We start from the raw sequence: 26,862 nt of genomic DNA, 5'->3' as shown, positions 1-26,862 counted from the left end.
GCAGGTAGGCTCTGCACAGGAATATTACATGTGAGCATTTTGGAAACAGTTTTAGCATGTCTGCCTAATGAAAACAGAAATATCTGTACTGTTGTACCAAAATAACTTGAGGGAAAATCTAATATTCTTAATTGTCATCCTAAATAATTCCGAAGACCTTGTTTAGTTAAAGCAGATTCTCTGCTGAAATTACATGAACACTGATCAAGAGGCATCAGTTTGAGTCCTCTAGTGCAAGATAAAATATCTGAAATGGTTTGAAGTGTTTTGAAAATGTCAATGTGAGGAAGGTGTGTTTTCTTCACTTTAGGTGTCCTACTTAAAAAGGATCCTTAGATGAAAAGGTGATGAATCTGCTTTACTTGTACTAAGCATAAAGAAGAGTTTCACACTAACCGTTTTGTTCTTTCAACCAGCTTTCTGTCTTCAGCAGCACCCCTTTGAAGATCCACTGTATCATTGCTCTATGAAATCTGTGGCAATTCTGGAGTTTTGACCGTACTCAGGAAAAAAGCTTTCATTATTATAAAAAATGCCTGAACACTTTAATAATCCTGCAGAACAGCTTGTGATAGTGAATTCAGAGATTGCTTATAAACTGAAAACAAAAATTAAATGACAAGAAAGATGTATTTATTGATGGACAAGCTATCCATTGGACAGATCTCTGGAAGGCAATTAACTGATGGTTAGCTGGTGTGAAAAGTCAATGTGAACTAGTCTACTCACCGAGCAGTGGTTCTAGAGGAAATACTGAACTGGAAGAACTGCAGAAATACATTACATGTAACTGGAGAAAAACAGAGCTGGAAAAATGGTACCTGCCCTTGAAGATATTCAGGATTAGAAATTTCACAACTTCCCAGGTTTTAAGCATGCTGTAATCTGACTTTGTTAATACTTGTCTTCTCAAGCAAGATTATACATTATTCCCGTCCCCTTTCACACAGTCAGGTATCATTCTTTCACTTGTCTCATTTCCTAGAGCTCTGGTTACAACTATTGCACTCTTCTGGTTTCTCTCCAGTTAGCACTGCTGCTCAAGACAGACATGAAGGAAAAGTTGGATGCAGTACTCCATTTTTCTCAATTCCAAAGAGAACACCAGCCTGTATGACTCAGTTCATGAATCATACATGCTATAGACCCATTTCCATTTATTTTTTTGATGTTACTTCTATTTGGCCTTTGTTGTCCTATAACCTCACAACTCTTTTCTACAAAAACAGATAGGTGTTCCCTATCCAGTATTTCAGCAGTCAGTTGGTCCTGACTCAGTGTAGTGCCTTGCACCTGTCTACACTGGATTTCATCTTACTGTTTTCTGGACCGCTTTATCAGTTTGTTAAAATGTGCTGTTGGCAATAGACATACAGCCATATCACACCTCACATCACAGGTGTAACACATTTTTACCCATTTTTTCTAAGGACACAGGATTTACGCAATCACTGTTCTCTGTCACCTCCATCACTTCCTGACAAACAGCTTTTGAATCACTTAGTTAATTCCATCTAAATATGATGAAAGAGAAAGGTCTCAAAAGGTTGACTTTAACAGTTTCATGAGAATCAGCTGCTGGGTAGAGGAGAAGCCTGAAACCATTTCCCTTCTCCAAGGGAAAAGCCTTTGGCACAAGCACAAGACTGGTGTGTGCTGTTTCTCCTGTCAGCTGGCTGATCAGTCCCTGAGCACTCGCGGGCCCGCTGCGCATGCATCACTCCTGAGGATCAGGCAGAGCACATGCTCTGCTTTGCTCTGCTCATAAAACAGGTGAGGGGAGCACTGCGAGGAAAGCTTGTGGGAGAGCTAAGATTACACAAGACAGGGGTAGAAGCTACAGTTATTGCAGCTGTGGGTGCGTAGGGACCAAGGACACGTAGATAGAGAAACTCATGCTTCGTTAGTTCTGCTGCTCAAGGAAGGACTTATTTTCAGACTCTGGAATGGTGTCACTGGGATGTGGATACCCTGTATATTGTCCTTCCCCTGACTGAAGTGGACAATGGCTTACCATGAACAAAGCAGGTGTGTTTTCTGAGCCTATCTGCACAGCTTTAACGAATGTTTTGCTGTTTGGGTTTTTTTTTCTGGTCTTCATGAGTTATGCTTAGATACTTACTGAAGTTCTAACAGCAGCATCTACTGTACATTCCCTTTCCCTTATCTGCCAGAGTCAGAATCAGATTTTCTAAACATAAGTAACTACCTATGCATTTACAAAGGATTAAGAACTCTTAACTCTGCGTGTGTGAAAACAGATTCTATACCTAGGAGTGGAAGGCACATGGTTGCATGCTTCTCTTGTGACCCAATGCAATAAAGTTTAACTAGAAAGAAATATTGACCCACACAAGGACAAGCTGAAGTATTTGAAAAAGCATTATTGAACAGCGTGCACTTTGTCCATGCAGTTTGCAAGCCTTTAAGCAAACATCCTTGTTCAGTTTTTTCTGCCCTTCAGAGTTGCAAAATATAGTCTGTCTGTCTTAAAGCAAAAGCTAGAGGCATAGTCTTACTACAGGAATAAAATACTTTTAACCCAACTGTGATTACATGATGCAGTTAACAGCACCCACAATCAGGAAAAAGAATGTGTTAGTACAGAGGGCAAGATAATAAGGACCATTACTCTAATACATACTAGTAGCTTCTCTAGTACTAAGTACTTCAGAGAGATATGAATGCAGAGTACAGCACAATATTCCCAGAAGATGTGAAAATAGGTCAATCTTGAGGCAGATGATAAAGCATTATCACCTCCACAGCGCTAGATTTAGAAAATCTAAATCTATTACTTGCACTCTTCTCTAGCAGCAGCAGCACTCTTTACCCTGAATAACTTCAGGTTTGCTTGTGATCTTTTATTGTTTCAAAGTTCTGACAAGCCTATGATTTGGCATTAATTTGGTAATATCTGCTAGTTTTTAATACTAAAAAGCAGTAGAAATTATTATAAAGGAGTCTGGAATTGTCTGTTCATTTCTATTACAGAATGTTTGGTTTCTTTATGAAGCTTTATCTGCAAATTGTGATCCTTTGTAGATTAAAAGTTGAAATACATGCTTTGCAAAACTAGTTGTGTAGGAGGCTATGAAAGAAGCCTCTGTCCAGCAGGAAAGGACTGTAACACTATGACATGAAAAGAGGTGATCTTCGACAGTGATCACCAAGGAAACACTCAGACAATTTATGAAGGACATAAGCTAGCTCTGCTAACCTGGGACATATACATCATATACTTTGTAGAAGCAAAGACACCTTTAACTGTAGTATGAACCTACTTACTCTTTTGGAATTTCTAAGAGACAGTTTTCTCATTAAAGAAACAAAATAGTTTAAATTGAAGGGACTCAGTTCGCTCCACCCTTTTTCCTTTAACATGATTCAATTTTCAATCCTCATATCATCAGTGCTCAGTTTAAGAAAACCCTTTTGAAAGTAAAAGCAATTAAATATTCCAGAGCAAAATAACAAAATATGTAATATGCAATATACATTGCCTAACACAGGCAGGGTTGGTATCTCAACTACCTAGCAAGCACAGTAGCACAACAAACAAGTAAACAGTGGTAGGTATCTTCAATCATTCTACCTTTGGTTGGTGAGCATTGAATTCCACAGGGTCCTAGAAAACTCGGACCTTTCCAAAATGGGAACACCTAAGTAAGGGAAAACACTGAAACCATTGAATGGTAAATTGTGAAGGGCCTTTTTCAGGCAATATGGTGTTCTTTATCCATTAAGTATACTACAGAATACTATTCAGAATTCTCTTTGTACCTATTGGGGGGGGGGGGGGGGGGGGGGGGGGCGGGCAGGTAGCAGTGTAACTACGTTTTCAAGTCAGTATTCTAATACTTTCCTAAGTTTATAAGCAGCAGCGAAGGAGGTAAACATTCCTGAAAAAGGAAAATTGGTAATCTGACTTTAACACTGTCATTTTGGTAGCTCCTATTAAAGTACATCACTTACCCTAACACTACCAAGTCTGATACATGCAACAAAGCCTACAGTTTTAACTCACCACATTCTAACTCCCACATGGGAATAACTAATTATTACTAATTCTAATTCCTATAAGGGAATAACATGGTAATAACATAACTGGGGACAACCCATAAAGGTATTTTTCTAGGAAAGGCTCTAATTCAGAGGAATCAGTTCAGGGAAATCCTAGTGAATGAGCACAACATCCTTCCAAAGATCAATTCATCACACAAGCATATCCTGAATACATGTAACAAGAATCAGTCCTGTATAAAATACTCAGTTGAACTTGTAAAGACTGAAGACAGAATATTAAAATTATTGCATTTACTTGTGACCACATGCCTAGTGTTCTCACCTACAGGTTGCAGCTACAGGCCATCATCTCAAACTCAATATGGTAAAAAGACAACTGGGAAGATAAAGTCATTTGCTTTCTGTTGGTCAGCAAGCCAACACACAGAACTGCTGTATCACCAATGCCCGTCCTGGGCAGAGGCTTAAGACCACAACTTCACCTTCAGTTGCCATGTCTTAAGCTACCACTGTGGATGGTAAATAAAAATCAGTTCACTAAAGACAGAGCTATAGGGTTATTGAAAGGCTTTTACTACACATGTCCTTTGCTTGCTCCTCAACGCTATTTGTTTGTGCTTCATGGCTGTTTCCATCTCATCTACAGAAAACCTTCTTCTATAGGATCCATGCTAAATATAGCATACAGAGATGCCCACAAACTGAGTAATACACAACAAGTCAAATTTTATGCAAATTTATTCATTAGCTTTAACAATAGTAATACATAAATCAATACTATGTCCAGCATATGGTTGTATAATAAAATATGCTATTCTACTAAGATTGATTTCTAGTGCGTACATTTTAAGGGCAGTTTTCATCCAAATTGGACACATTTTAAAAAAAATAAATAAATACAAGGCCAAAAATGCTTACTTAATGAAAATCCTGCTAAGTAAGACTTCAGGCTCCACATTGCTTCAAAGCACTATCAGTACAGGTGTCTGCATACATCTTAGACATACACAAATGAGTTGTGCTCAAGCAGCTTTTTTTTTTTTGACATCTGACTCAGACCAACACATACAAGATTTCCAGTTTAGACCTCCTTTTTCCTCTTAAAGCTAGCATTCACCTTTCTTCTTTCTTTTAGGATTGTCTTGCCTTCCAGCTGTGAATCCTAGCTACATTATACATACAAAACACAAAAGGTCCAGTCCCCTCCCAGTACTACATTTTTGGCTTGAGATCCAGACTGCACTACCTAGTGGAACTATATGAAACAAATTGCCACTCAACCCAAAAAAGACTACGTTGTTCCCCAGGTCTTTTTTTTCTTTTTTTTTTTTTTTTTTTTTTTAAAAGAGCAGACAGGAGCATGGTATGATCCCAGGTCTGTTATGGTTTTGGAGCTCTCGACTTCAGGAATACACCCCCTCTGGGATGTCTGGTGCTTAGTGCTACTGCAGTAAGCTTTAGGCACACTGGGTTCTCTAGGCTATAGACAGCCCCCAAGAAGCTGCACTTCCAGCTTTGTTACCCTGATGGCCAGTGAGTCCAATATATACATTGGCATTCAGATGTTCAAAGTGCAGTACAGATGCATTCACCAACATCTGGTCTACCTTTATTTATATTCAGCAATATTAAAATCTGGTCCCAATTTAGATTAGATACACATGAGAAAACATATTTGGCAAATCAGAGGTATTTTATTTACTAGTGTACTTATCACATACTGTATATCCTTTGGGCATATTTATTCTACAAATCTAGATAAGCTTGTTTTATTCATGTTCTGACTTCTAAATTCTGCTGATGGCAAAATTCCCTTTTCCTTAAAAAGTTACACTCAGCATTGAGTCACAAATTTTAAAACTAGTCTAATTTACATATTTTACTTTATTGTATCAAAACAAAACCCAAAAGCTTGGTCAAAGTATAAACACTTATAAACCTAGTGAAAACATCCCTGAGAGACTTTCAGTAACATAGAAGTAATGATTAGTTTTGGTCCGTTTGAGGAAAAAAATTGTTACATCCAGTTATTGAATACTGAGGGCTACAAGTACATTGGTTGTACACTGGATTCCCATTCATTCACTTACACTCCTCTTACAATATTTTGTATCTGAGACAAAAGCCACTAGATGTTTTTTACATTCTATTTAGTTTGATATATAAGGTAATTATTACAAATTTTTAAGATGAATTGCCTAGATTCAGCCCTGGTGTAACACCTTTAATGTCAATGGAGTTCACCCACTTACATTCCAGGGTTGAAGTCTGGCAACACAGATGACTGTGCGAAGGTCAGTACCTAAAATAAAACAACCTTAAAAGTTAGAGGATACTTTTCACAAGTTGCTGATGTATGTTTTTGAACAGTCCTTATTTTGCAAACATTTTACAAAGATTTCAGTTTAGAAGTCATACTGTCATGCCATAAGAAAACTCAGAACACTACCAGGTTCAACTCTACTGAGAAAGGAAAGTGCGTAGTTTCCACAGAAGTGCACCTACGGTTAATGACTATGAAAGTATTGTGTTAGTACACATGCAGGGTAAAAAAAAAAGAATGCAAGAACTTCTTGCAAATCAGAGGGATATATCATTCTTCATTGCTTTGAAGTTGCTTTACAGTCCCACAGTCCAACATCTCATTGTTTTAACAGTATTTTAGAACAAACTAAGTCAAAACTCACACACCTGTGAAACAGATAAATCCAAGTAATCCACTTTTGACTTCTTTTGCCTGGAATACTAATAATTTTCCAATAGGGCTTTAATAGGATTTCTGAAAACAATAGCATTCAAAAATAAACTAAAGCTGCTTGTACTGAGGAAAAACTAGTTAGCCCTAGACTTTACCTTTCTGTACCAGTACTCCTGACCTTAACGCTTTCTGCTACATCAAGCCTGAGCAGACCTGTAATTTGCAATTAAAAAAGCCATGCTTTATAATGTTATATCAATAGCTTCTGCTAAAATGACGCTATGTTTTACTTTATGAAGTGCAACAAAAGTGTAATACAGTATCTTGTACCTAGCACTCATCTAATTTGTAAGGCAACATGCAAAAAATCTACAAAGGTGTTTCTATAAAGTTAAACCAAAACAGATGGAATACCAAAAACGTATTTTGGGAAAGCATCAGAACTTAAGAGTCCACTTCAGGACTTCAAGAAGGAGGTTTATATCAATTTGCGAAGACAGGGGAGCAAAACTATTCATGGTAACAGAAAAAACTGAAAACCCCCACAAAAAAAATCAAATAGCGTATATCAAGTTATTCTGAAGCAACTAAAAAACCCCTCGTTTTATTCAACGAGCACAAGGATTGTTCAGAATTCATGAACAAATTGAGTACATATAACCACTAAACAGCATCACTGTGGGGGTCTGCAGCAGAAATTCAACATTATTTTTGCTGTCAAATACTAGATATATGACTTGTCCTTTGAAACACCAGCTGTCAAGATCCAACTAGGTTGTCCTCTGTCAAACATGAAACATTTTTACAGGGTCACTGTAAAATGAATTTTAGCTCTCTTGGGACAGCTTCCTCAAACAGCTAAGTTATGCATTCAACTCTAGAGAAACACCTTAGACAGGGTTACAAAAGACAGTATATGTGTTTAACCATGATATTTCTGTAGCATGTTAGTAAGAGAAGCGGATCCTTTCAGACAGTAGATGTATTACCAGGTGGTGAACTGTCAGAGACTGCTTTGGGATCAGGAGTGCAACAAACAAAAAGTTGTTTTCCCAAGTTTTTTTGAGCAAATCTGAAGTACATTATGTGGCCCATTGCAACAAAAGACACAGAAATAAGCACCAATAAGCCAAAAGCTTCAGGGTTTGGGGCCAAGATGACCATGATGAAGTGCAGCAAATCAAGAAGATAATTCATGGAGTTTTGGACACCATTTATGATGCCTCTTTCAGATTCTACCACGTTTTCTTGGAGCAACTGTGTGACAGTCAAATCAAAGGACCAAAGGCCTATGGAGAGAAAAAACAGTTATCCATACAACTGGGCTTCTCACGGTAAACTTCCATTGGTGGCACAATTCAATTCATACTTCCACACACTCACTTCTGCCAAAAATGCACAGGACAAGCTAGCCTCTTCTCAAACTAGAATGGATTTCACACTGACAGTCAAGAGCAATTTACTTTCCCTCTACTAATATTTCCTGAAATAATACATACACCTTGACACATTAACTTGCCTGTCACATCTTGCTTCAACATGTCTGTCAAGTTAATGTTATGCTTATCTGTTCCTTATTTAAATAGCCATTTTAGAACTATTTACAGTGTATTCATACTAGCTACAATTGCTAAATTTTGCATGTTTGTGAAAAAATCAAACGTTTTAAAATTTGCAGAATACATTATAATTTACAACAGTCTCAGCTCACACTAGCTTCTATACTGTTTTAGTCCATTAATAATTCAATTTTAAATGTTTATCTTGCAAACAAGCTTAACACATGTGAATCAAGTATTTTATTCCTCCAAAATTCAGCAAGAGCTGCAGAAATTGAGTACAAAAATTCTACAGATGAGAATTACTGTTCATTACATTTATGTATTTGACTGTCTCTTCTGTTGACAGATACAAATACTACACTACCCAGCAATTCCTCAAAAAATTAAGCTGTCATCCAAATCAAAGTTTCTGTCCTAAACTCCTTTGCTGGTCACAAGCTTAAATTAGACAATTTACTTAATGAATGGATTAATTTAGTAAGCTGCTAAATTTGAAGGTTTTCATATCAGATCTGTTTAGCTCTGTTTCCTATTAACAAATGGGTGTATTTGGTTGTGAAGTTAGAGATGAGCATTCAAAAAACAAGTTATTCATCTCCAAATGTGGTACCTTTTCTCCTATTAGTGCTATACGATATGCAAGGAATTAGTACTGCAGTCTCTGCACTGGCAATACTATTGCAAGATCATTTCATTTTTATAAAGTGTAATGAATTAGCCTTAGAAATGTGATATAACACTTGAACTGTAGCCTACAGTTCTAAATTCAAGTTTGTATTTAGTTGACAGGCACTAATTTTTAGAATTAAAAGCAGTCAATAGATCAGTTTTTAACGGAGACGCAATACTTACCAACTCTAGCAGCAATGACTCCTGCAAACAGGAGACTAACAGAGATTAAAGGCACAGGCTCAGGACTCATCTCTGGGTCACTGTTAGCAGGAGTAGTAGACCCGTTTAACAAGTTGGGCATTCCAGTTGCAAAAACCATTTCAGACTTATCTTCTGGAGATACTATAGTAGGTAACGGTTCACTTTCAAACAGCCTGGCACTGAGGTCAGCAAATGGGGAAACAGTCAAATCCAGAGGACTTCCAGGCATGAACACAGAGATGACACATAAGACCAGACAAGCCAATTGAGCAACTCCAGAAATAAGGCCTGTGCGAACCAGGCCACATTTGTGACGAAGCCAAGTGAAAGCTACTGTTCCCATGATTCCAGTGACTGCCGAGGCACCCATCAGGAGGCTTAGCACAGAGCCACTCAAACCTTGAGTGTATGCGTAGCCTGTAGTAATACAATCAAAGCCCAGAACAGTCATATACAGAAACGCAAGACCCATGCCTGCAAGAAACACTGGCTGGTTGTAGTACGCAACCCATCCATCACGAAACGTGATGAAAGGTTCAGCAATCCGGGCAGCGCAGCTGATTTCCTTCTCCTGTTGGGGCTCAAAGCCAGTTACATCTTTCTCAACAATTAACTGCACTCCTTCAGCGGGTTTCATGTCACACTCTGTAAACAGAAATGTAACTGTTAGACACGATCCTGCCTGGAAAGTGAAGAACATAAACTGTAGGACAATTGTTCGCAGCTAGCAAGCTGAAGTGTATCAGTTAAATTCTCCAGCCAACCTTCCTCTGATTACTTATATGTTTTAAAGTGTCCTTAAATCCCACCTGTATAGTAAGATCAAGTAAACTTTATCTCTATCAATTTAAACTCCTGCTTATTTCATTAAACTGTAGCAGGAGAAAGCGTAGCCTGCTCCTTTTCAATAGACTGTGACTGAATGCTCCATTTCCATCAAGAAATTATTTGCTTAATGAATGCCAGTGTTAGTTGTCATTTTATCATAGCTTTGTATGTTTAAATGCACTAACCACAGAAAGCAGGGAATACTTAAACATCTGTCAATACCTCATGTCACAGTAGAAGAACCAAGGCAAAGATGCCTGCTGAAGCCTACCAAAGCCAACAGCTTTCAAAACGTGACTTAAAAAAACTCAGACGATGCTTTTCTATAATTCCATTTTCACTCTAATATAGTAGAAAGGCAGTTCCACTGGTTGCAAACAAAAATCCACAAAACCCACAGCAGTATCTATATTAGTAATGTGGCTAGAAATTATACAAATGTTTGGATGCCTGAGCAGTGTTTTTACAGTGTTAAGTTTGAAACAAACTCAACATACAGCAAGACACATGAAGTATTTCCGCAACTTCTAAAAATGCAGGTCTTCTACTGAAATCTGAATACTGCAATAGCAAAGATTAAGAAATGTTTCCTACATATTGACATTCTTTGGGAGCATTCAAGAGCCACTTCAAAAGCTATAAAGTGTTCTACACTGCATCTTGCTCCCATATCCTAGGCTGCCATCGACCTTGTCCAACAGCTTACTGGACCAGCTATTACCACAATGGATCTGCTGGCTGGGAAGAAGATACAGTTCTTCCAGCACTTAACAGCAGCCTCCTATCTCACTATATATTGAGCAAAGAATAGATTGCTAGCTTTTAAAGAAAAAACAATAATTCTTTATAATCTTTCATTAAAAACACCCTCAACATGTTGTATTTGGGATCCCACAGCATAAGTTTTCAGTAGTATTGACATACTGCTACCTTAAAAATAGGAAAAATGCTTAAGTTTTGTATTCCAGTATCTGGCATTTCAAATGCTTCATAACAAAAAATCTGCTTCTGAAACAATTTTAATTTCTGATATTAAGTCTAAAGAAATGTTAATATCAATTTTAAGGCTGCTTATAGTCATAGCCATCTAAACTACAAATCCCAGTTGTTCAGCTTGACCAAGAAAGCAGAGTAGAAGGTCAAAATATATTTTTTTCCTCCCCATTTCCTGCAGCATGTGGAACTCAAAGCATGCCAGACTAGAAATATTACCACCTGTTCTACTACCCCCTGAAAGTCTGTTACCACTATGCATAATTAGAGATGAGTTAGCAAGAAAGTCCTACACGGGCTATTTCGCCTGTAGACACTACAGAGTGATGGGCTTTGTCCAGCTTCTTAGCTATAGATGGATAGGAGCATTCCTCACAATCAGCTCTAAATAACCCAGCAGACTTACTCTAGGATTAATTAAGAGGAGAGAGTTCATTCTTTGGCTGCATATTATGGGATTCATCAAATAGCTACACAAAGTATTGTTAGAGTTGCTGGTATCTATATCCAAAACCTGAAACCTTCAAGCTATGAGTAGAAAGCTATGTGGCCTCAAAGCAGCATCTGTAGAAGACAACAGTCAACACCAGTTTAAGTGATACAGTGAATATATTGTGAATTTCAACTGTTACTTTTGTTCTTTCAGTACCTTTCTTTACATTCAGCTGTTTCAGTTCCGATTCTTCAACTCTTGCAGATTTGAGTGCCAGCGTAGGGGTTTTCTGATAGACCTTCCAGAGCAGCAGATATTCCACACACATCGACATCAGGTTCCAGCCAGAAATGAATCCACAGCCAATCATGGGGGAGCCAAATGTCATTATCTGACCAACTGCCATCGGGGCCAAGATATTGGTCAACTGATCGATTCTTCTTATTGTGGCATTCATATCTGTCAGAAATTATTTGATGCTATGAAGTAACTGCTGAACACTTCCAGTGAAATATCCACTAACATAATTGAGGATCGCACATGTATACACATCAAGCTAAGAAGTCTTGCTCCAACTGTTAAGTGGTTCTAGCAGGAGTTAGACTGCTAACCAGAGGCACCTTTAGAGTGTTCCAACGTTAAAGTTTACTGCGACCAACTAAGGTGTCTGTAAGCCAAATGCCTACTCCTGCTAGTTTTGCCTGCATGAGGTCTTCCAGGTTTAGCATGTGGGGTTTACAGTGGAAGTGTACTCCTGCAGGTAAAACTGTTAGTCATGAGATCAGATTATCCTTACATCCTAGTGACATTATGGACTCCCAAGTCTATCTCTGCAACATTCAAACCTAGCATGTGCAACTCCAGACATTTATAGGAATCTCATATGGTAGAATTCTTTCCTGTAAAGATAATTTTAGCAACTACTATCTCTCAATAATGGACCACATCTTTCCTAATCTCCTCCATTTACTTCTAATAACTAGTGACCACAGTACCCACCATGATAGCACCAGACCTTTGAAATGAGTTTAAATTTCCTTATCGAGTCACATTGGTTCATGGCGGTTGGAGGTATTCTCAGAACTTACTGAGCAAAGTCCTCACTCCTTTCTGTTCCACACTTTGATGTTTACGGTCAAAACAAGCAGCCTATTCTTAGCACAAATGCATCTTCCATTTGGGGGTAGAGAATGCTTCGCCCTCCCCAGTCTTTAGTATCATTGCACCCCCTGGGCTCCTGTAATTTTCCAATTAATGGTGCCATTGTTCCACCCCTAAAAGTTGCTAGATGCTCAATAGTTTTGCCATTAGGGCTTCAGGCTGCTTTGAAGTACATCTCAAACCTGTTTTAGACTCCTATTAGGAAGTTAGGGCTTTTGAAGGGCAAGTAAAATTGTATACCATTATGAAGCTGCTTTTCTGCATCTGTAGCAAATTACTCCTTGCCATTCAAAAAAATGTTTAGGTTATTCTATTTAGAATTTAAAGTCAATACAATGTTAACTATTTGACTGATGGTTAACTAAGATAAGTTAGATACTTGCATAATATTTGGCATTAGAAATGCCAAGAACTAAGCTTTGTTTTTGTTTGAGGAAGGCCAATATTTCCACCCAGGAAAAGTACAAAGTAAGAGTGAATAGAAAAATTAACCAAGGACAATGAAGAAGGGGAAGCCAAGGCAATTTATTTCCCTATTCCACTACCTTATTCAACTAAGGGTCGTCTTTGAGGAAAGGTAACTGTGCAGAGATGGACAATAGTATTTGTTGCAATGGTATTTCCTATTAAGGAATTTCAACAGTCGCCAAGTTATATTATGATTAAACACATTAACAACCCTATTCAGCCTGGAAGAGATCCTCTAGATAGATCTGCTGAACTGAGGTGCTTAGTTCAATAGGGTCTTTTGGTTTTAAATTCAGTTGCATGAGAACTTAGAGTAACCTCTTGCCTGATTTTTCAGTACAGAATATAAATGGTCACACAATTCTGTCTGAGATCATGAAGCAGTACAGAGGCAGGACTGCCTACCACGCAGCAGTTCTCTGCAGGTGTGGTCTGGACCTTATCTCATGTGTAGTAAGCAGTACAGGGACTGCAGAGATGATTTGCTGAATAAGATCCAACACAAGAAGAAAGGTTAATGAGAACCATCAGATCTTTAAGGCTTTTACATATAGATGATATTTTTCTGCTTGTGATTCATACACATAAAGAAAGTTAACCATACTGCTGCTCTACAAAAGGCGTGACCTAGAAAGGCACTGCAAGGTCAAAATAAGACTATGGTGGACAATTTGTATACTGGGAAATGAAAGCAAGACACTTAATACGTCTAATTAAGAATTAGCCTCTCCTGGATGAGATGGGAAAATAAAATTCCTCCATGGAGATAAAGAATAAATCTGCAATATAGGATTCAAATCCCTAAGGAGGACTCTGGCATGTAGACTGAACCTTATGGGCAATTTAGGCAGCTTCATACAAAAATCACAGTCCAGAAACTGGTCTAGGCCTGAAGGTATCTAAATTCCACAAGTCTCAGACTTAAAACATTAGTCCCAGAGTTACTTTAGTGAGCTATAAATGTCTTGGCAAAGTTAAGCTGCTCTGTGCCTTGTTTGCACTTCAGTATCAGTTCCTCTATCTCAGAGGGCTGAAGTCCCCTTACAGGGTTGATTCAGAGCCCACACAGCCTGCCCAAGTTCATCACAAAAAATGCTGCTTCCTACACTGTCACAATCAGAGCAGCAGTGCAGTCAAAGATCAATCACACATCCCTTGATGTGAATGGCCTTGTGGCTAGGACTACCCACAGGAAAGGGGAGTCAAGTTCAATGTATCCTTGGGGAGGATCCCAAACAATCTCTCACATTCAAGTAGTGTCATGACTACCAAGAGTCAGTAGAATTTAACAGGAACTCATTCTCTCTTAATAATGTCAAGCCACTGTGCAAGGAAGGGGAAAAAGAAAGAAAAAATATTTACTAGGCAAAGAAAGAAGATTAAGTCTGTAATCTAATACCAAATGTATCAGATGTCAAAGGAATAGAGAGCTTTCAGTTCCAACTGAAGAAAAGTGTTCACAGCTCTGAGTTAGACATCTAATGCCAGAGAAGTGCAAGATTTCAAATATATCTGCATGCACAGCAGTTCCTACTGGCAGTTTCCTGATCCACCTACTTTACTCTTCTGGACTTCATTCTCATGTACCTCCTCTTTGATCCCTATGTGAGGAGCCCAGTTACGCAACAGTCTTCTGTTTCATGCCAGGGACCTAAAAATAAAGTATTGCAACACTTGGCTTTAAGTGCCTGGAAGTTAAATAACTTTCCTATTAAACACTGGTTATTTGATGTAGGAATGTGGTGTATGTTTATTTATTCATCAAGAATAAAGTTTTCCTGACAAAGCTGCAGTAGGACAAAACAAGTTTAGGGATGCCTCACTGAACTGTAATTTCTAATCTCAGTAAGTGTGGTCCAGAGCAGGGAAGAGGAACATAAAGGCTGCCCTTTTCACCTGCTGTTTTCTCATAATATCTGGAACTCAAAGATGTGCTGACCTCTGTGAAACACCAGTCTAAAAATCAAGCTTGAAAAGTAAGACATTTAAGGTATTAAAAAGGCAACATATTTCACCTGCCAGTTTGCTTCTGTCTTCCCCTGCAACCACAACAATCCAGTCCCTCTGAATTGTGATCGCTGTGGCAGTGCTGGCCAAATTGGCAATATTTGCTATTGTGATAACCAGGATATAGCACATCGTCTAGAGAAATAGGGGGAAAGAGTTACAACGTGAGAAAAATCGATGAAGGGAGATCGCCACTCCTACCCTGTACAACCAGAAAAGACATTTTACATTTGAATCCATACACTTTAGTGTTATTCTTTGGACAAAAGACAGCCAAATCTGTTTTACAGTTCCTGACAGAAAACAATCACCTCTGTTTACCCAAATAGCTCAAAGTTTCATTTGCCACTTTTAGCTCCCAGGAATGTCTAAACAGACTAGAGAGAAAAATAAAAATTCATCTGTCTCCCATACTCCCTAAAGTTTTTGTAAATTAATTCCTTATTAACAAGTTCAAGCACTCACAAGAAGCCATCCATGGTATAAGGTCAAAAGTTGTGTCTTAAACAAGAAGATCATCATCAGGATAATACCACACAGGATGACAGATGCATTCTGTACAACCAAGGATGTCTGGGCCACTGTTTTAAATCAAAACAGAGAGCAACAGTTATGAACATAACAATGAGCTAACTATAAGCAGGATAGAATTAAGGAACATTCACAGATTCTTTAAATTTTTATTTTCCTATTCTCCCCCCCCCAAATGTAAATGGTAGAACTATACTTCATAATAGATTTTGAATCTCCCATTGTCTTAGAGAAACAAATTAATGTCTGATGTAATTTCATAGCTCTTAACAATTTACAGTCCAAGCAGGTCTTTCCTCAATCAAAACCCAAACTGAACCTGTTTAAATTACACTATTTTTGAAAGGGTAAAAACAAGACTTAGCTTGAGTCTTTAAAATTCATCTTCAGCATACCATGGAAGTGATGCTATTTTGCAAACTCTTGGAAAGAAACTGATGGCATGTTATTTATAAAACAGGCTAGAGCATACCTATTAAAATTTATATAATGCAGTGCACATTTACATTTAAGGCATAGATGTTTGTATCCAGATAGAAGACAACAAATAACATGAATGTATGTTAGTATTAGACTGTAAAGAAATTGGTTTGTAGTCCTTAAAGTTACATGCATTTTACCTTTTGCATTTCTGTGCATCTCTACGTATTGTACAGGTTTAGCCTTAGTAGTGGACATACCATGATGTAAAACTTTTTCTCCTGTCTTTGATACTATCTTCAGATAATCATTACCATGCTGAAACACTACCCTTCTTAAAAAAAAAAAGAACTGAGCAAGCCCTGTTCTCATATTTGACTTGAGGAGTTAAATCTATCAGGTTTTTTTACATTAATTTGATCAATCCTTAAGTAAAGAACCTGCTCTAGGCATCTAACCTTTGAGCCTGGAGTTCTTGTCCACCCAGTCTCCAATAATGGCTCCCAGGAGAAGAACTGATCCCGCCACAACCAGTCCATAGACTGCCGTCAGGAGTAAGCTGTTTCCATAAAGTTCAACCAGGAATACAGACACAGCAAAATGCCACATACGATCTCCCTTTAAGATTAACAGAGAGTACATAGAAAACATTACTATTTGCACTTTGTAAGCACACAAGTTGACTATTTTACTAATGCCCTGACAAAAGTCTATTTAAAATAAAGGTTTGTTACACATGCATGGGTGGGGTGTGGGGGTTGTTTTTGTTTGGCTTTTTAGGTTCTGGGGGTTTTTTGCTGTGTGGAGCTTTCTTTAATTTTGGGGAATTTTGTTTTGATGACTACATCCTATCATCACTGGTTTTGACCCAGTATCACTAAGATCATCTGTCTTAACTGCATCATTACAGCTTTTAATACCACATCAAAAATCCCAAATATTTTCTATTGTAATATTACAGGACAAAGTCTGTTACCAGCCACATCCAACAAACCTCAGAAAGCTTACATAGATTCTCCAGCACAGACTGAATATTAACAACAGATTTATTGATTACTGATACTATTTAAATAACTTTAAGACAGCAGTTTGCTCTTAGATGATCAAAGCTTAAATGCTGCTTTAAAACACAAGAGCCAGTCAGGCCAGAGCAAGCCATAATACTGTTCAAGATAGACAGGGGTAAATCAAGGAAGCTGGTATTCTAAATGTTAACTGAAGTTTCTGAAGTCAACGGACTTAAGTTCTTTTCAATATTGTTAGGCACTGGCATATTACTAAGAAGTAGACTATCAGAGCTCGTTTAATCTATGGCAAGCTCATTGCTAGTTCAGTCTATTTAGTCTATTGCTAGTTTAACCTAGTGCTTAGAACACAACATTTTCATGTTCTGATACCAATTACTACATGTTAAAAAAAATGAAGTCCAAAACACTAAACATGTCCAAATGAAATAATTTTCATAATATTCAAAACATTTTTCGGTTTGCTACCACACAGACCTGTGGCTTGCTAATGAATACATCGAGGTTTTTATGTTGTCATATGAGGGGAGTCACATCTCACTATTTTTAAACATATTGCAAGAAATGCACTACAGAAAATGCTTTATGTAATCAATAACAAAACAGATGAATAGAAGTCATCCACACTATTCTAGGGCACATAGTTTGTTTAACAAGAGTCCCTAATGTTAGTCTTTCATAAACCAAACATGAAACTGTTTTCTTGTCCTGCCTTATCTTAAATAAGCAATTGCTATGTGATACAGTGAATAGTACAAATTTCTAAGGACCTCAAATATTCTAAAGGGCTGGGGGAGGTGTAACATAAAAGCATTTTTAAAAAGCAGAGTCTGCCAAGTCTAACATACCACATAACACAGCAATCAAGAGATACATAAAAAACATGCTATTTGGAGGGTCAAAATAATTGCAAAGTTTGATTAAAGTCTTCAGTGTAGTATAGACATACAGAAAGAATTTGCCTTTTGATGTTACTGAAGTTCTCGGAAGGAGGTTTCTTCAAACATTGTCATGTATAAGCATTCATATTTGTTTCCTTAACTATAGGCAGAAAAAAATTACATCCCAGTCGTGTGGGTAGAAAAATTTCACTTGTTCAAGGAAAAGCTCTGGGTATTTTGTATGTTTTCTAACTAAAACCAATGAAAAAATGCAAATATAAGCATGATCAGCTTAGATGAGCCCTCTCATATATAATGAGCTGATTTTCACTCTCCAGAGACACGTAAAATCTTCTGTAAAATATGTTCCACTTTTATTCCATGGTTAGTACACAGAAAGTACTCCAGCAATGAAAATGCAGGGATATAGTTTCCCAAGTCTAGCATTCACTTAAACTCCAAATGACCTGAGGTACCTCGTTACTGAATTTCACTTAAAATACATGCAGATGGATTAACTAAATTCTGATTGGCCTGGGTAACTGTTTATTAAGCTAGAAAAATAAGCCAAAGGAGTACTTTCACATTCAAATTTTGTAACAGAAGTTTGTGGGGTTTTTTCCTTTATGCAGAGATGTTACTGAATTCTGACAAGATGAAAAAGGCATTTAAAAATAATTTAAGAATGTGAAAGACAGTGCCAGCCACTACTGTCAGAGTGAAAAACCTCATCTCACTTGACACTCACAGGAAGATTGACTCCAGTGAGATCATGATTTTGCTACATACTTCATTTGGGGAGCCTGTGAACTCTGTTCAACTTCACCCAACACATTTACCCAAAGTACTTTGATCAGGCCAATCCACACAGATAGTTTTTGGCGTAACTAAAGCTGTTCCAACATGGAAGCATAAAGTTCTTTCAAAATTAAAAACCATAAAGAGCAAGCAAAGATAAATTAGTGTCACAGAAGAACAATATTAGTGAATTAGATGTTTGAAGCAGGTATGTAATCTCAAGCTAAGATCTACTTAAATTCAAACAGTAAATATTGCCTTCAGAAATGAACAAAGCCTTGATCACATATACTTAATCCCACTTTAAAATGTCTCCAAATAGGGATATTTCAACTCTTAAGTAAATAACTACAGCTGTTTAGCCTCACCATCCTTTTAAACGTGGTTCTTGCTCTTTCATCATTACAATAATCCTTATAATCACCTCAGACTGAATGTATACAATCCCATCTCAGAACTGAAGCCAAGAAGTTCAGCAGTAGCCAGGCTACAACCTACTGACAGGCCTCCTGAGGTCTGAGTGGCACGGGCAAGGCTGGGAAGTTGCAACTGACCTCCTGGCAAGCATTAGGCCTGGCACCAACAAGGTGAACCCAGTTTCAATCTGTTCCTCTTTACCAGCGAATGACAGACAGCAATGAACTAAAAGCGTAAAGGCAACAGCTTAAGGCCTGAGACTCCAGATCAACAGTGCCACCCAGCCTGTTAAGATCACTGAGGCCAAACACACATTTGAATGCTTTACCGAACAAGTGCCTAAGACACAGTCTAGACTTTGTTCAAATCTGAACATTTGTGGAGATGTGACACATTTAATCATTTACAGCTTCTCTCTGTATTTGGGAAGGACTTAGTAACACAGAAACCAAGTTAGCTCTCTCAATTACACCTAAACCACATTTCTATCAGGTTTCGTATTGTGGACACAGCCATTTCAGAACAAAGATGATCTATTACTTTGAGTTCTGAAGATTAAGGTGCTTGTTTATTGTTCCTGTTAGCAAAAACACTCAGACTACTGGAACGCTAAAGCTTAGGAGATACAAAAGGTGTAGTCCTGCACCCAGTTGTGTCAGAATAAGCTGTATTTATGTTGCTTCAGCAGGTTTGGTTGGTTTTTTTCAGTCAAGATTTTCAGCACAATAGAAAACACACTGGAACAAGCAGTATACTATTAATATTGCTAAACAGCTGAATAGACATCTTGCAGTCTAATGTTTGTTATGATCTGCAACAGTGTTTTCAAACCCTGCTTTGTCACCTTTACTCATCTGCTCTGCGAGCAGTCCCACTGCCGAGCTCTGAAGCACTCTTCAGAAAGGAGTAAGCAGGGTTGGCCAAATTGCCAGTCTGGCACTTTGTGGGCATTACTGACAAAAACTGCTGCAGGTTACAACCCTGGCCTCTGAGAAGCAGCGAACCAAACAGAAACATCACCCCTCAGCTCCTTTAAGGATACTAATAATTGCTAAAATATTGCACCTGCTTAAACAAGCATCTGACACCACTTCAAGCCTTCTTCCATCAAGAGAAACATCAATATGACCTTTCAGGTTAGTGAAAGCGAGGAGCTGCCAGAGTTAGGCACGCGATGTTGTAACTGTATACCCACCACTTGTTCAATGCTATACAAAACACATTAAACCAGTCCAAATCCAGGACTAAAGACAAAACAGGGAAAACTGGGGAGGAAACTTTACACTTCTTTTTGATTCATGTTATTGAATGGAGACTAAAGATTGTAGTATAAGATACATATATTCTTAGTTTTATTCTACAGAATAAAACTCAACTGTCTATTTTTAGTGCATATTTAAGATTTTTTAGTATCCCTCAAGCAAGTAAAAACTGGTACAGTAAGTTGCTTTAGTACAGAAAGTAAACATTTCAGAAGGCAAACCTTTTGGCAGAAGCAGACATCTCCTGACACTCTCAACAGGTTTGCTAATGAGTGGCAGCAATGGGTCCATTGTAAACACGGAATATTTCCCATTAGTAAGGACACAAGTCCTTCAAATACCCATTGCAATGGACTGTCTCTCATTCTGCTAAGGACTATGCTTTATTTCTTTCACTCAGAGCTTCTACCATAAGGAGTCACTGGTTCTGTAGTTACTTAAAAGCATAAAAAGGTAGAGGAGCAGGCCCTCAGGAAACCACGTACTGAACTGCTCTGTACTAATGAAAACTGAATCTAACTGTGGTGTATCATGTAAAGATTACAAAGGCTTTTAACGACAAGGTGTTGTAACGAGACCTCCGTCTTTGTGGTGGTGTTCTATTTTGTGAAGATTTTTTGGGAAGTACCAGTAACGTTCAGGTAAATGACAGGTAGATGAACAAAATCGCACTTCTACCAGGCCAACAGCTTACTTACCCAAGTGGACAGTGCATGCCCAAGATAAAGAAGAAACTTTGCAGACGTAAAATAGGCAACCACAGATCCTAAATAAGAAACAAGGAACAAACGTTGAGAAGATTGGGGCACCTCCACGCCTGCCGGCAGCACCGGGCGTCGCCGCGGAGAAGCCCGCCGCCGCTCCCAGAGCGAAGCCGCCGGCGGGACACGCCGCGTTTGGGGGCGGCGGAGCCCCCCGCGCGCTCCGCAGCCCCGGCGAGGCCTCTCGCCCCCCGCCCGCCCTCCCGCACCCGGCAACCGAGAGGCGCCGCCGCCGCCGCGCACTGACCGCAGGGCCGCCGCTCGGCCGCCAGCTCCGCGCCCCGCGCCATGCCGGCCCGCTCCGCCGCTGCCAGAGCCCGGTGCCGGGAGGAGGCGGGGGGACGCGCGGCTTCTCTCCGTGTTGCCTTCCCCGACTTAGCCAGCACTGTAGCTGAAGTCGGAAAGCCTTGGCCTTATACGCCGCGGGCGGCGCGGTGGCTCCGCCGCGGAGAAGGGCCGAGCGCTGCCCGGCTGCTGCGCGGGGCCGGAGCGCGGCGGCTGCGGGCCAGGCGCTTCCCCCCGCACCGCCCTTTGTAGGCGGCTGCCGGCACCGCCCCCGCCCGGCCCGCCCCGGGGGCGGCCCCCGGCCCGGCACCGCCCCGCCCGCGGCCGCGCCAGCCCCGGGCAGCGCCCGGCGGGGACGGCGGCGGCCCCGGGCGGGCTCGGCTGCCGGCAGGCGCGGGTCGGGCCGCGGGCCCCGCCGGGAGCCGCCCGGGAAGCGGGTCAGCGTGCTCGGCCGCCGGCGGGGGCCCTTCGCCGGGCTGCGCTCGCTTCTGCTGCCTCCCTCCTTTCTGACAGCTTGAAAACTGGGAAGTTCTGGACCACTCAAATCCAGCAGGCAGCTAGGGCTGTAAGATAAGCACCAAATAGCACAAGACTGGCCGCAGCACCTGCAGGTGACAGCGCTCCCGATTCCTAGCGTTCAAATAAACCCCGAACAAGGCACCAACATTTAAGCCATTTAACTGAAATAACCTGCTGTTCTGGTGACGATGGTGGAGAGTTCACTCACTTGATGCTGGCTCAGGCTGCCCACTTCAGATCAGGTATCCCAGTTCCTACCACCAATATTTTCTTTGCACCCTATGTGACCTACTTTTGGTATTGACCACCAGCAAAACCCATTTTTATAGAACTTAAAAAGCAGTCAAAATAGGCTACTTTTTTCAGGATACTGTGAAAATAATTAAGAAGTATCTTTCCTTGTGCTTCAGAAAACATGAGTGCTCTTGGCTGCCAGAGCTGAGATAATTTTTTCATCACGTGATACTGCAAAATTCCCTCCTGTATGTGTAAACCTGCTTTTGGTTGGGTTTGGATTTTTTTTCCCCCCAAGTATATAGGCCATCCCAGAAGCAAATGCCTGACGTAATAGACCAATAATCTGTTCTGGTTTTGCCACTCCTGTGATCTTGTTCAAAGTATTTCTTGTATTAATTAGATGACTTTCTATGCATGAATCACGGTTTATCCTTTGCATAAAGGGAACTATACCTTGGGAAAAAATAATACAGAAATAAAAATTCATATAAACATAGGAAGCCTAAAATTACTATTTTAATGGCATTGGTTCTCCTGGATGAGTGAAGTGTTTCCTCTTGTGGTGTGATCCTTTAGAAAACACACAAAATCTTTTCTCAGATTGGCATCAAAAGCAGAGAAAATGTTCTTGATGGCTCATCTTATAAAGCCTTACTGCTTAAACTGTATTCTTCTTTACTAACAGATAAAAAGAGAAGTCTTTTTCCTAAAACTTAACATTTTTAATATTATTAGCCCATATTAAATAACCTACAGTGTATCAAAATCAACCGATAGTTGGCTTTAAGCCTATTAACTGTGAGTGCCTGCACCTTTATGGACAATTTTGGAGCAGTCCACAAGCAGATGCACTGAATTAACCAGGGTTTCTTCTGCAGTAAGGCCCTGACAGGTGTCTGGCTTACTCCCATCTCAGGCAGTAAGGCAACACGCAATCTCGAGGAGCACTGTGACATGCCTGTGGTGGGCCGTACAGGCCAACACATTTGACTTGCACCTTTTCCAGCCCCATCCCTGGTGGCACTTCTGGCCACTGTTACAGTTTGGCTACAGGACTAGGTGGATCTGGATCTGATCTATCCTGTCCGGTACTGTACATACATAATACAGCAGCAGCACAACTGCATCCTAAAGAGATTTACTCTCCACAGAGTAACACTAGGAACACTTACCAGAAAAGCACTGTTGGTTAGACCTTTTTTTGTAACTAGAGAACAATTTGGATGAATTAGAGTTTAAATAATCATTTCTGATTGAATGCTCACTGTACTTCATACATGTGCATTGGATTTTATACATGAAATCATCATCTTCGTTATTTTTTCCTACTGGGTAGTGAAACTTTTTTGTGACATTTAAGGTATGAGAAAAGGCCAAGAAAACATACCTACCATCCTTTAGAATTTAAAAAGCAACAGTCCCTATATCTCTCTGGGATTTCTCGTACGGAAGTACGTATAGCCTGTGCAGTAGGTACACAGTGAATGCAATGTGACTATGAAATACTGACTGCACTGGATGTCAGTGAAAGGTTGTATTGTTTGCAACCTAGAGTCGATCTGCACACAATGAAGTCAGCCTGTCCAGGGTGCACAGTGGCCAATGCACACAATTTGCACAGTGCAAACAAACCATGAGGTTTGTACACTGTAGGTCACACACGTCCCGGACATGCGAGAGTCACTGCATAGGTGATATAGGGTACCTGCTACCAATAGGGACAGTAGGTAACACCCAGGGTCTGTTATATCTGAAGGCAGTAACAGCACCTTTCCGAACAATTTGCCTGCTGTCCTAGACACATAGCTAAAAGGCTATAGCTGATTTATGAAGCATTTGTCTACTTCCAAAAGCAGTGGAGTTGGCAGGGAGAGGAAATCAATAGTCTTTCTCCCAAATTTGCCACCACTTGACTACATGATCTTTCCCCAGAAGCTTATTAAAATAAGCCTGTGCTCAGCTTTCTTTCCCTGTCAAACACAGACTAACAGAACATTCCTTACAAGACCGATGTTAAACCTAAGACAGTAGCTTGAGCACTTTGATTTTTACATCTAAGATGCTGCCAAAGAAGTCCCAAATATTCTGATTAATACTCCACTAAATCCAAATTTTATTAGATTGCTTTGTGAAGCCCTTGTGAATATTTTTAAAGATGCAGCTCTTGTTTCAAGTTGGTTGGCTCACCGGAGTCTTTTCACCACAATATTTACAGATTTCTGATGCATTTAGGGAGGTGTTTAATAGCTGGAAGCTGTATGAGAGGAGTTACCAGTTTTACTTGGTATTGACCCGACTCAGCAGTCTTACAGCAGTAATTTACATAATGGGACAGCATACCAGCTGTGGATTTGAGCCCAGGTCTGACTAATTGTCACTGGCAGAGTGGAAGTGGAGACAAAAAAGTGGGATTCTGGAGACACCAGATACTTCTTTTATCTGAACACAGGTGGCAAAAGATGCCTTTAGATTCAGAACATCTGCTTCCACATAAATGTTTAGGTATGCAAATAAGAGCTTCTGAGTTTTCAGAGGTAATAGTTTCAGTAGGATTTGCATCTTCCTTTACAACAAGGGCAACCAGTATGTACAGAAGCCCTGGGTTATGTCAGCAGGTGTTGACCAAAACAGTGAGACAACCTTGCTATGCAGATAACCCTGGATTTCCACCCCTCTTTGGGACATACATGTTTGTGGGCAGCCCCATAGCCTCTTCTATTGCAAGGCCAGTCCTAGCTTCCTACTTAATAACTTGATGTTTCCTGTTCCTACCTACATCTCTGCTTTTTCTGTGGGAAGGCTTAATCATTTCTTTTATTACTACTTTTTCAGATTACTAGATAGAACAATTTATCTTTGTTTCATGTCTTTTTTCATGTGCGGAAAAACCTTTCAGGCTTTGTGTTTACTGCTATTGTAGCTGTCACAAAGGCATTTTATTCTCAACAGAAATCTCTTAATTCTTTATAGCCCATCACTGGAGATACACAGGATTTAACAAGACATGTATTTACGTTATAGTCTTCCTAGCCAAAGTTTTTCAGTGGATAAATTCCTTGTGCTTTATTAAAAATATGTGACTAATGTCATCTCTCCAGTTACTGTTTGAGGGAAGAAATCTAACTACTGGATTAGTTTTTAGAATTTTTAAGTTTCAAATTAAAATATAAAAATAATTTCACTCAAAAGACAGAAACATTCTTCAAAATGTTTCTAATGAGACAGCTGTCTAGAACTGAAAAAAGTTATAGTATATTTAACTTGTCAGGCAACAAGGGCAACAATTCAACTACAAGATGTAAACAACTGAGAATGGTTTAGTTACTGGTAAGCACATAACAATGATGCCAAGAATATTCAACGATACACTTCCAGGAAAGACATGTCTTGAAAAATAAGAGAGGATATGTTTTGGCTTTAAACAACTGCCCACATCAGTGGCAGCGTCTTTAAACACTGTGCTTGTAATAGAGCTGCTGAATCTAGAGCAATAGCAATTTTACAAAATGCTACGCACAAACGTCATCATGGTTTAACCAAAGAGGCATGAATAACAGTGGGTTTTTTACTCATTTAGCTTACACAAGGCCTAGCAAAACTGAAAAGAATAGATATATAATCTGTGTCTTTTGAAGGGTGAAGCACAGAAGCCTTTACTGAACTGACCCGTGCTATAACTTGGGCACGGGAAGCTGTGGCCCTGTTGCTCATAACCCCGCACATTCAACTATCAGAACTACTGTCTCCGTATCAGCTGATGCTCAGAGTTCAGAGTCTGCAATGTCCTTGCACAGGGAAACAGGCAGAGATGGGGTGGAGAAAAGTCTCCCAGATTTTTTAGGATTCCTGATTCCTTTCAAAAGAGATGCTTTTTACTCCAGGACTGTTCATTTCAGTTACATGTCAGTTACCCACTAATCCTCATTAAGTAAATGTCTACTCCCTCCCACTTTCTCTAAGATACATAGTGTGACCTTCCTATTGGATTTGTTTCTTTCAGACTTCAAAGTGACAGCTCTTGTCTCTCAGGGTTAGATGACAGACTGAAGTAATTTTAATGTGAAACAATCATCATTTTCATGACCAGAGCTAGACTCTTGTGACAAACTCTTGTGGGAAAACCATCCAGAAGCTCTAGCAAATTCAGAATTCAGAGTTTTATTTGGAGAGGCTAGAATTGTCTAGCTTATACAAAACTCCAGCTCAGGGGGCTGAACCAGCTCTGTGCTCACATGCCCAAACTAAGATGTTTGTAATCAAAAAGCGATAACCTAACTAGCGAGCAAAACAACTTGCTTAAAATCCTATGTTAGGTACAACAACTTGTTTCAGTAAGAGACTCCTTTTGTTCAATCTTTCGCAGTCATAAGAAAACACCGTACCCAAAACAGAAATAAGGAAAGTGTCTTGTACCAAATGAGAAAAAAATAATTGAAAGAAAGAAAAACACCACATCTACTGGGAACATGTGGATGTTTCACACCCAAATGTCAACAGCAGCCTTTCTGCAAACTCCCTATGTCATACTGAAAGTCATTCTCAAGAGTGGGAATTATTGACTTGAATCGGAACACGGAGTTGCGGAAGAGACTGAAAAGAGTCTGGAGGGTAAGATAACAGCTTATCTGCCATTTAAGTTCATTTTGTTTGCTTTCTTCATTAGAACTTACTGCAGTT

The 26,862-nt window shown here is 39.5% G+C and overlaps 1 protein-coding gene across 1 annotated transcript; it reads right to left on the bottom strand.

Moving 5' to 3' along the window:
- Positions 1-4,746: 4,746 nt before the first annotated feature.
- SLC40A1 (solute carrier family 40 member 1) lies at positions 4,747-21,637 on the bottom strand. The gene is made up of 8 exons (XM_074829632.1): positions 21,392-21,637; positions 21,082-21,149; positions 16,459-16,618; positions 15,515-15,630; positions 15,058-15,184; positions 11,630-11,872; positions 9,139-9,804; positions 4,747-8,013 (listed from the first exon to the last, which is right to left on the bottom strand). The coding sequence occupies exons 1-8, from the start codon at positions 21,432-21,434 to the stop codon at positions 7,694-7,696; spliced, it is 1,743 nt and encodes a 580-aa protein (XP_074685733.1). The 5' UTR covers positions 21,435-21,637; the 3' UTR covers positions 4,747-7,693.
- Positions 21,638-26,862: the final 5,225 nt, after the last annotated feature.

Source organism: Strix aluco, chromosome 6 (genome assembly GCF_031877795.1).
Source record: "Strix aluco isolate bStrAlu1 chromosome 6, bStrAlu1.hap1, whole genome shotgun sequence".
NCBI lineage: Eukaryota > Metazoa > Chordata > Aves > Strigiformes > Strigidae > Strix > Strix aluco.
The sequence above is the reverse complement of the archived record's forward strand: the minus strand, read 5'-3'. Positions and strand labels throughout refer to the sequence as shown.

What these genes read in the sequence shown, in the direction of transcription:
- SLC40A1 (XM_074829632.1), bottom strand. Translation starts at nt 21,434, where the DNA reads ATGGCGCGGGGCGCGGAGCTGGCGGCCGAGCGGCGGCCCTGCG. An exon ending in CAAGAACTCCAGGCTCAAAG is followed by an intron (nt 15,631 to 16,458) that starts GTTAGATGCCTA and finishes GATTTAAAACAG; the next exon opens with TGGCCCAGACATCCTTGGTT. An exon ending in ACAGCTGAATGTAAAGAAAG is followed by an intron (nt 9,805 to 11,629) that starts GTACTGAAAGAA and finishes TTCTGTTTACAG; the next exon opens with AGTGTGACATGAAACCCGCT.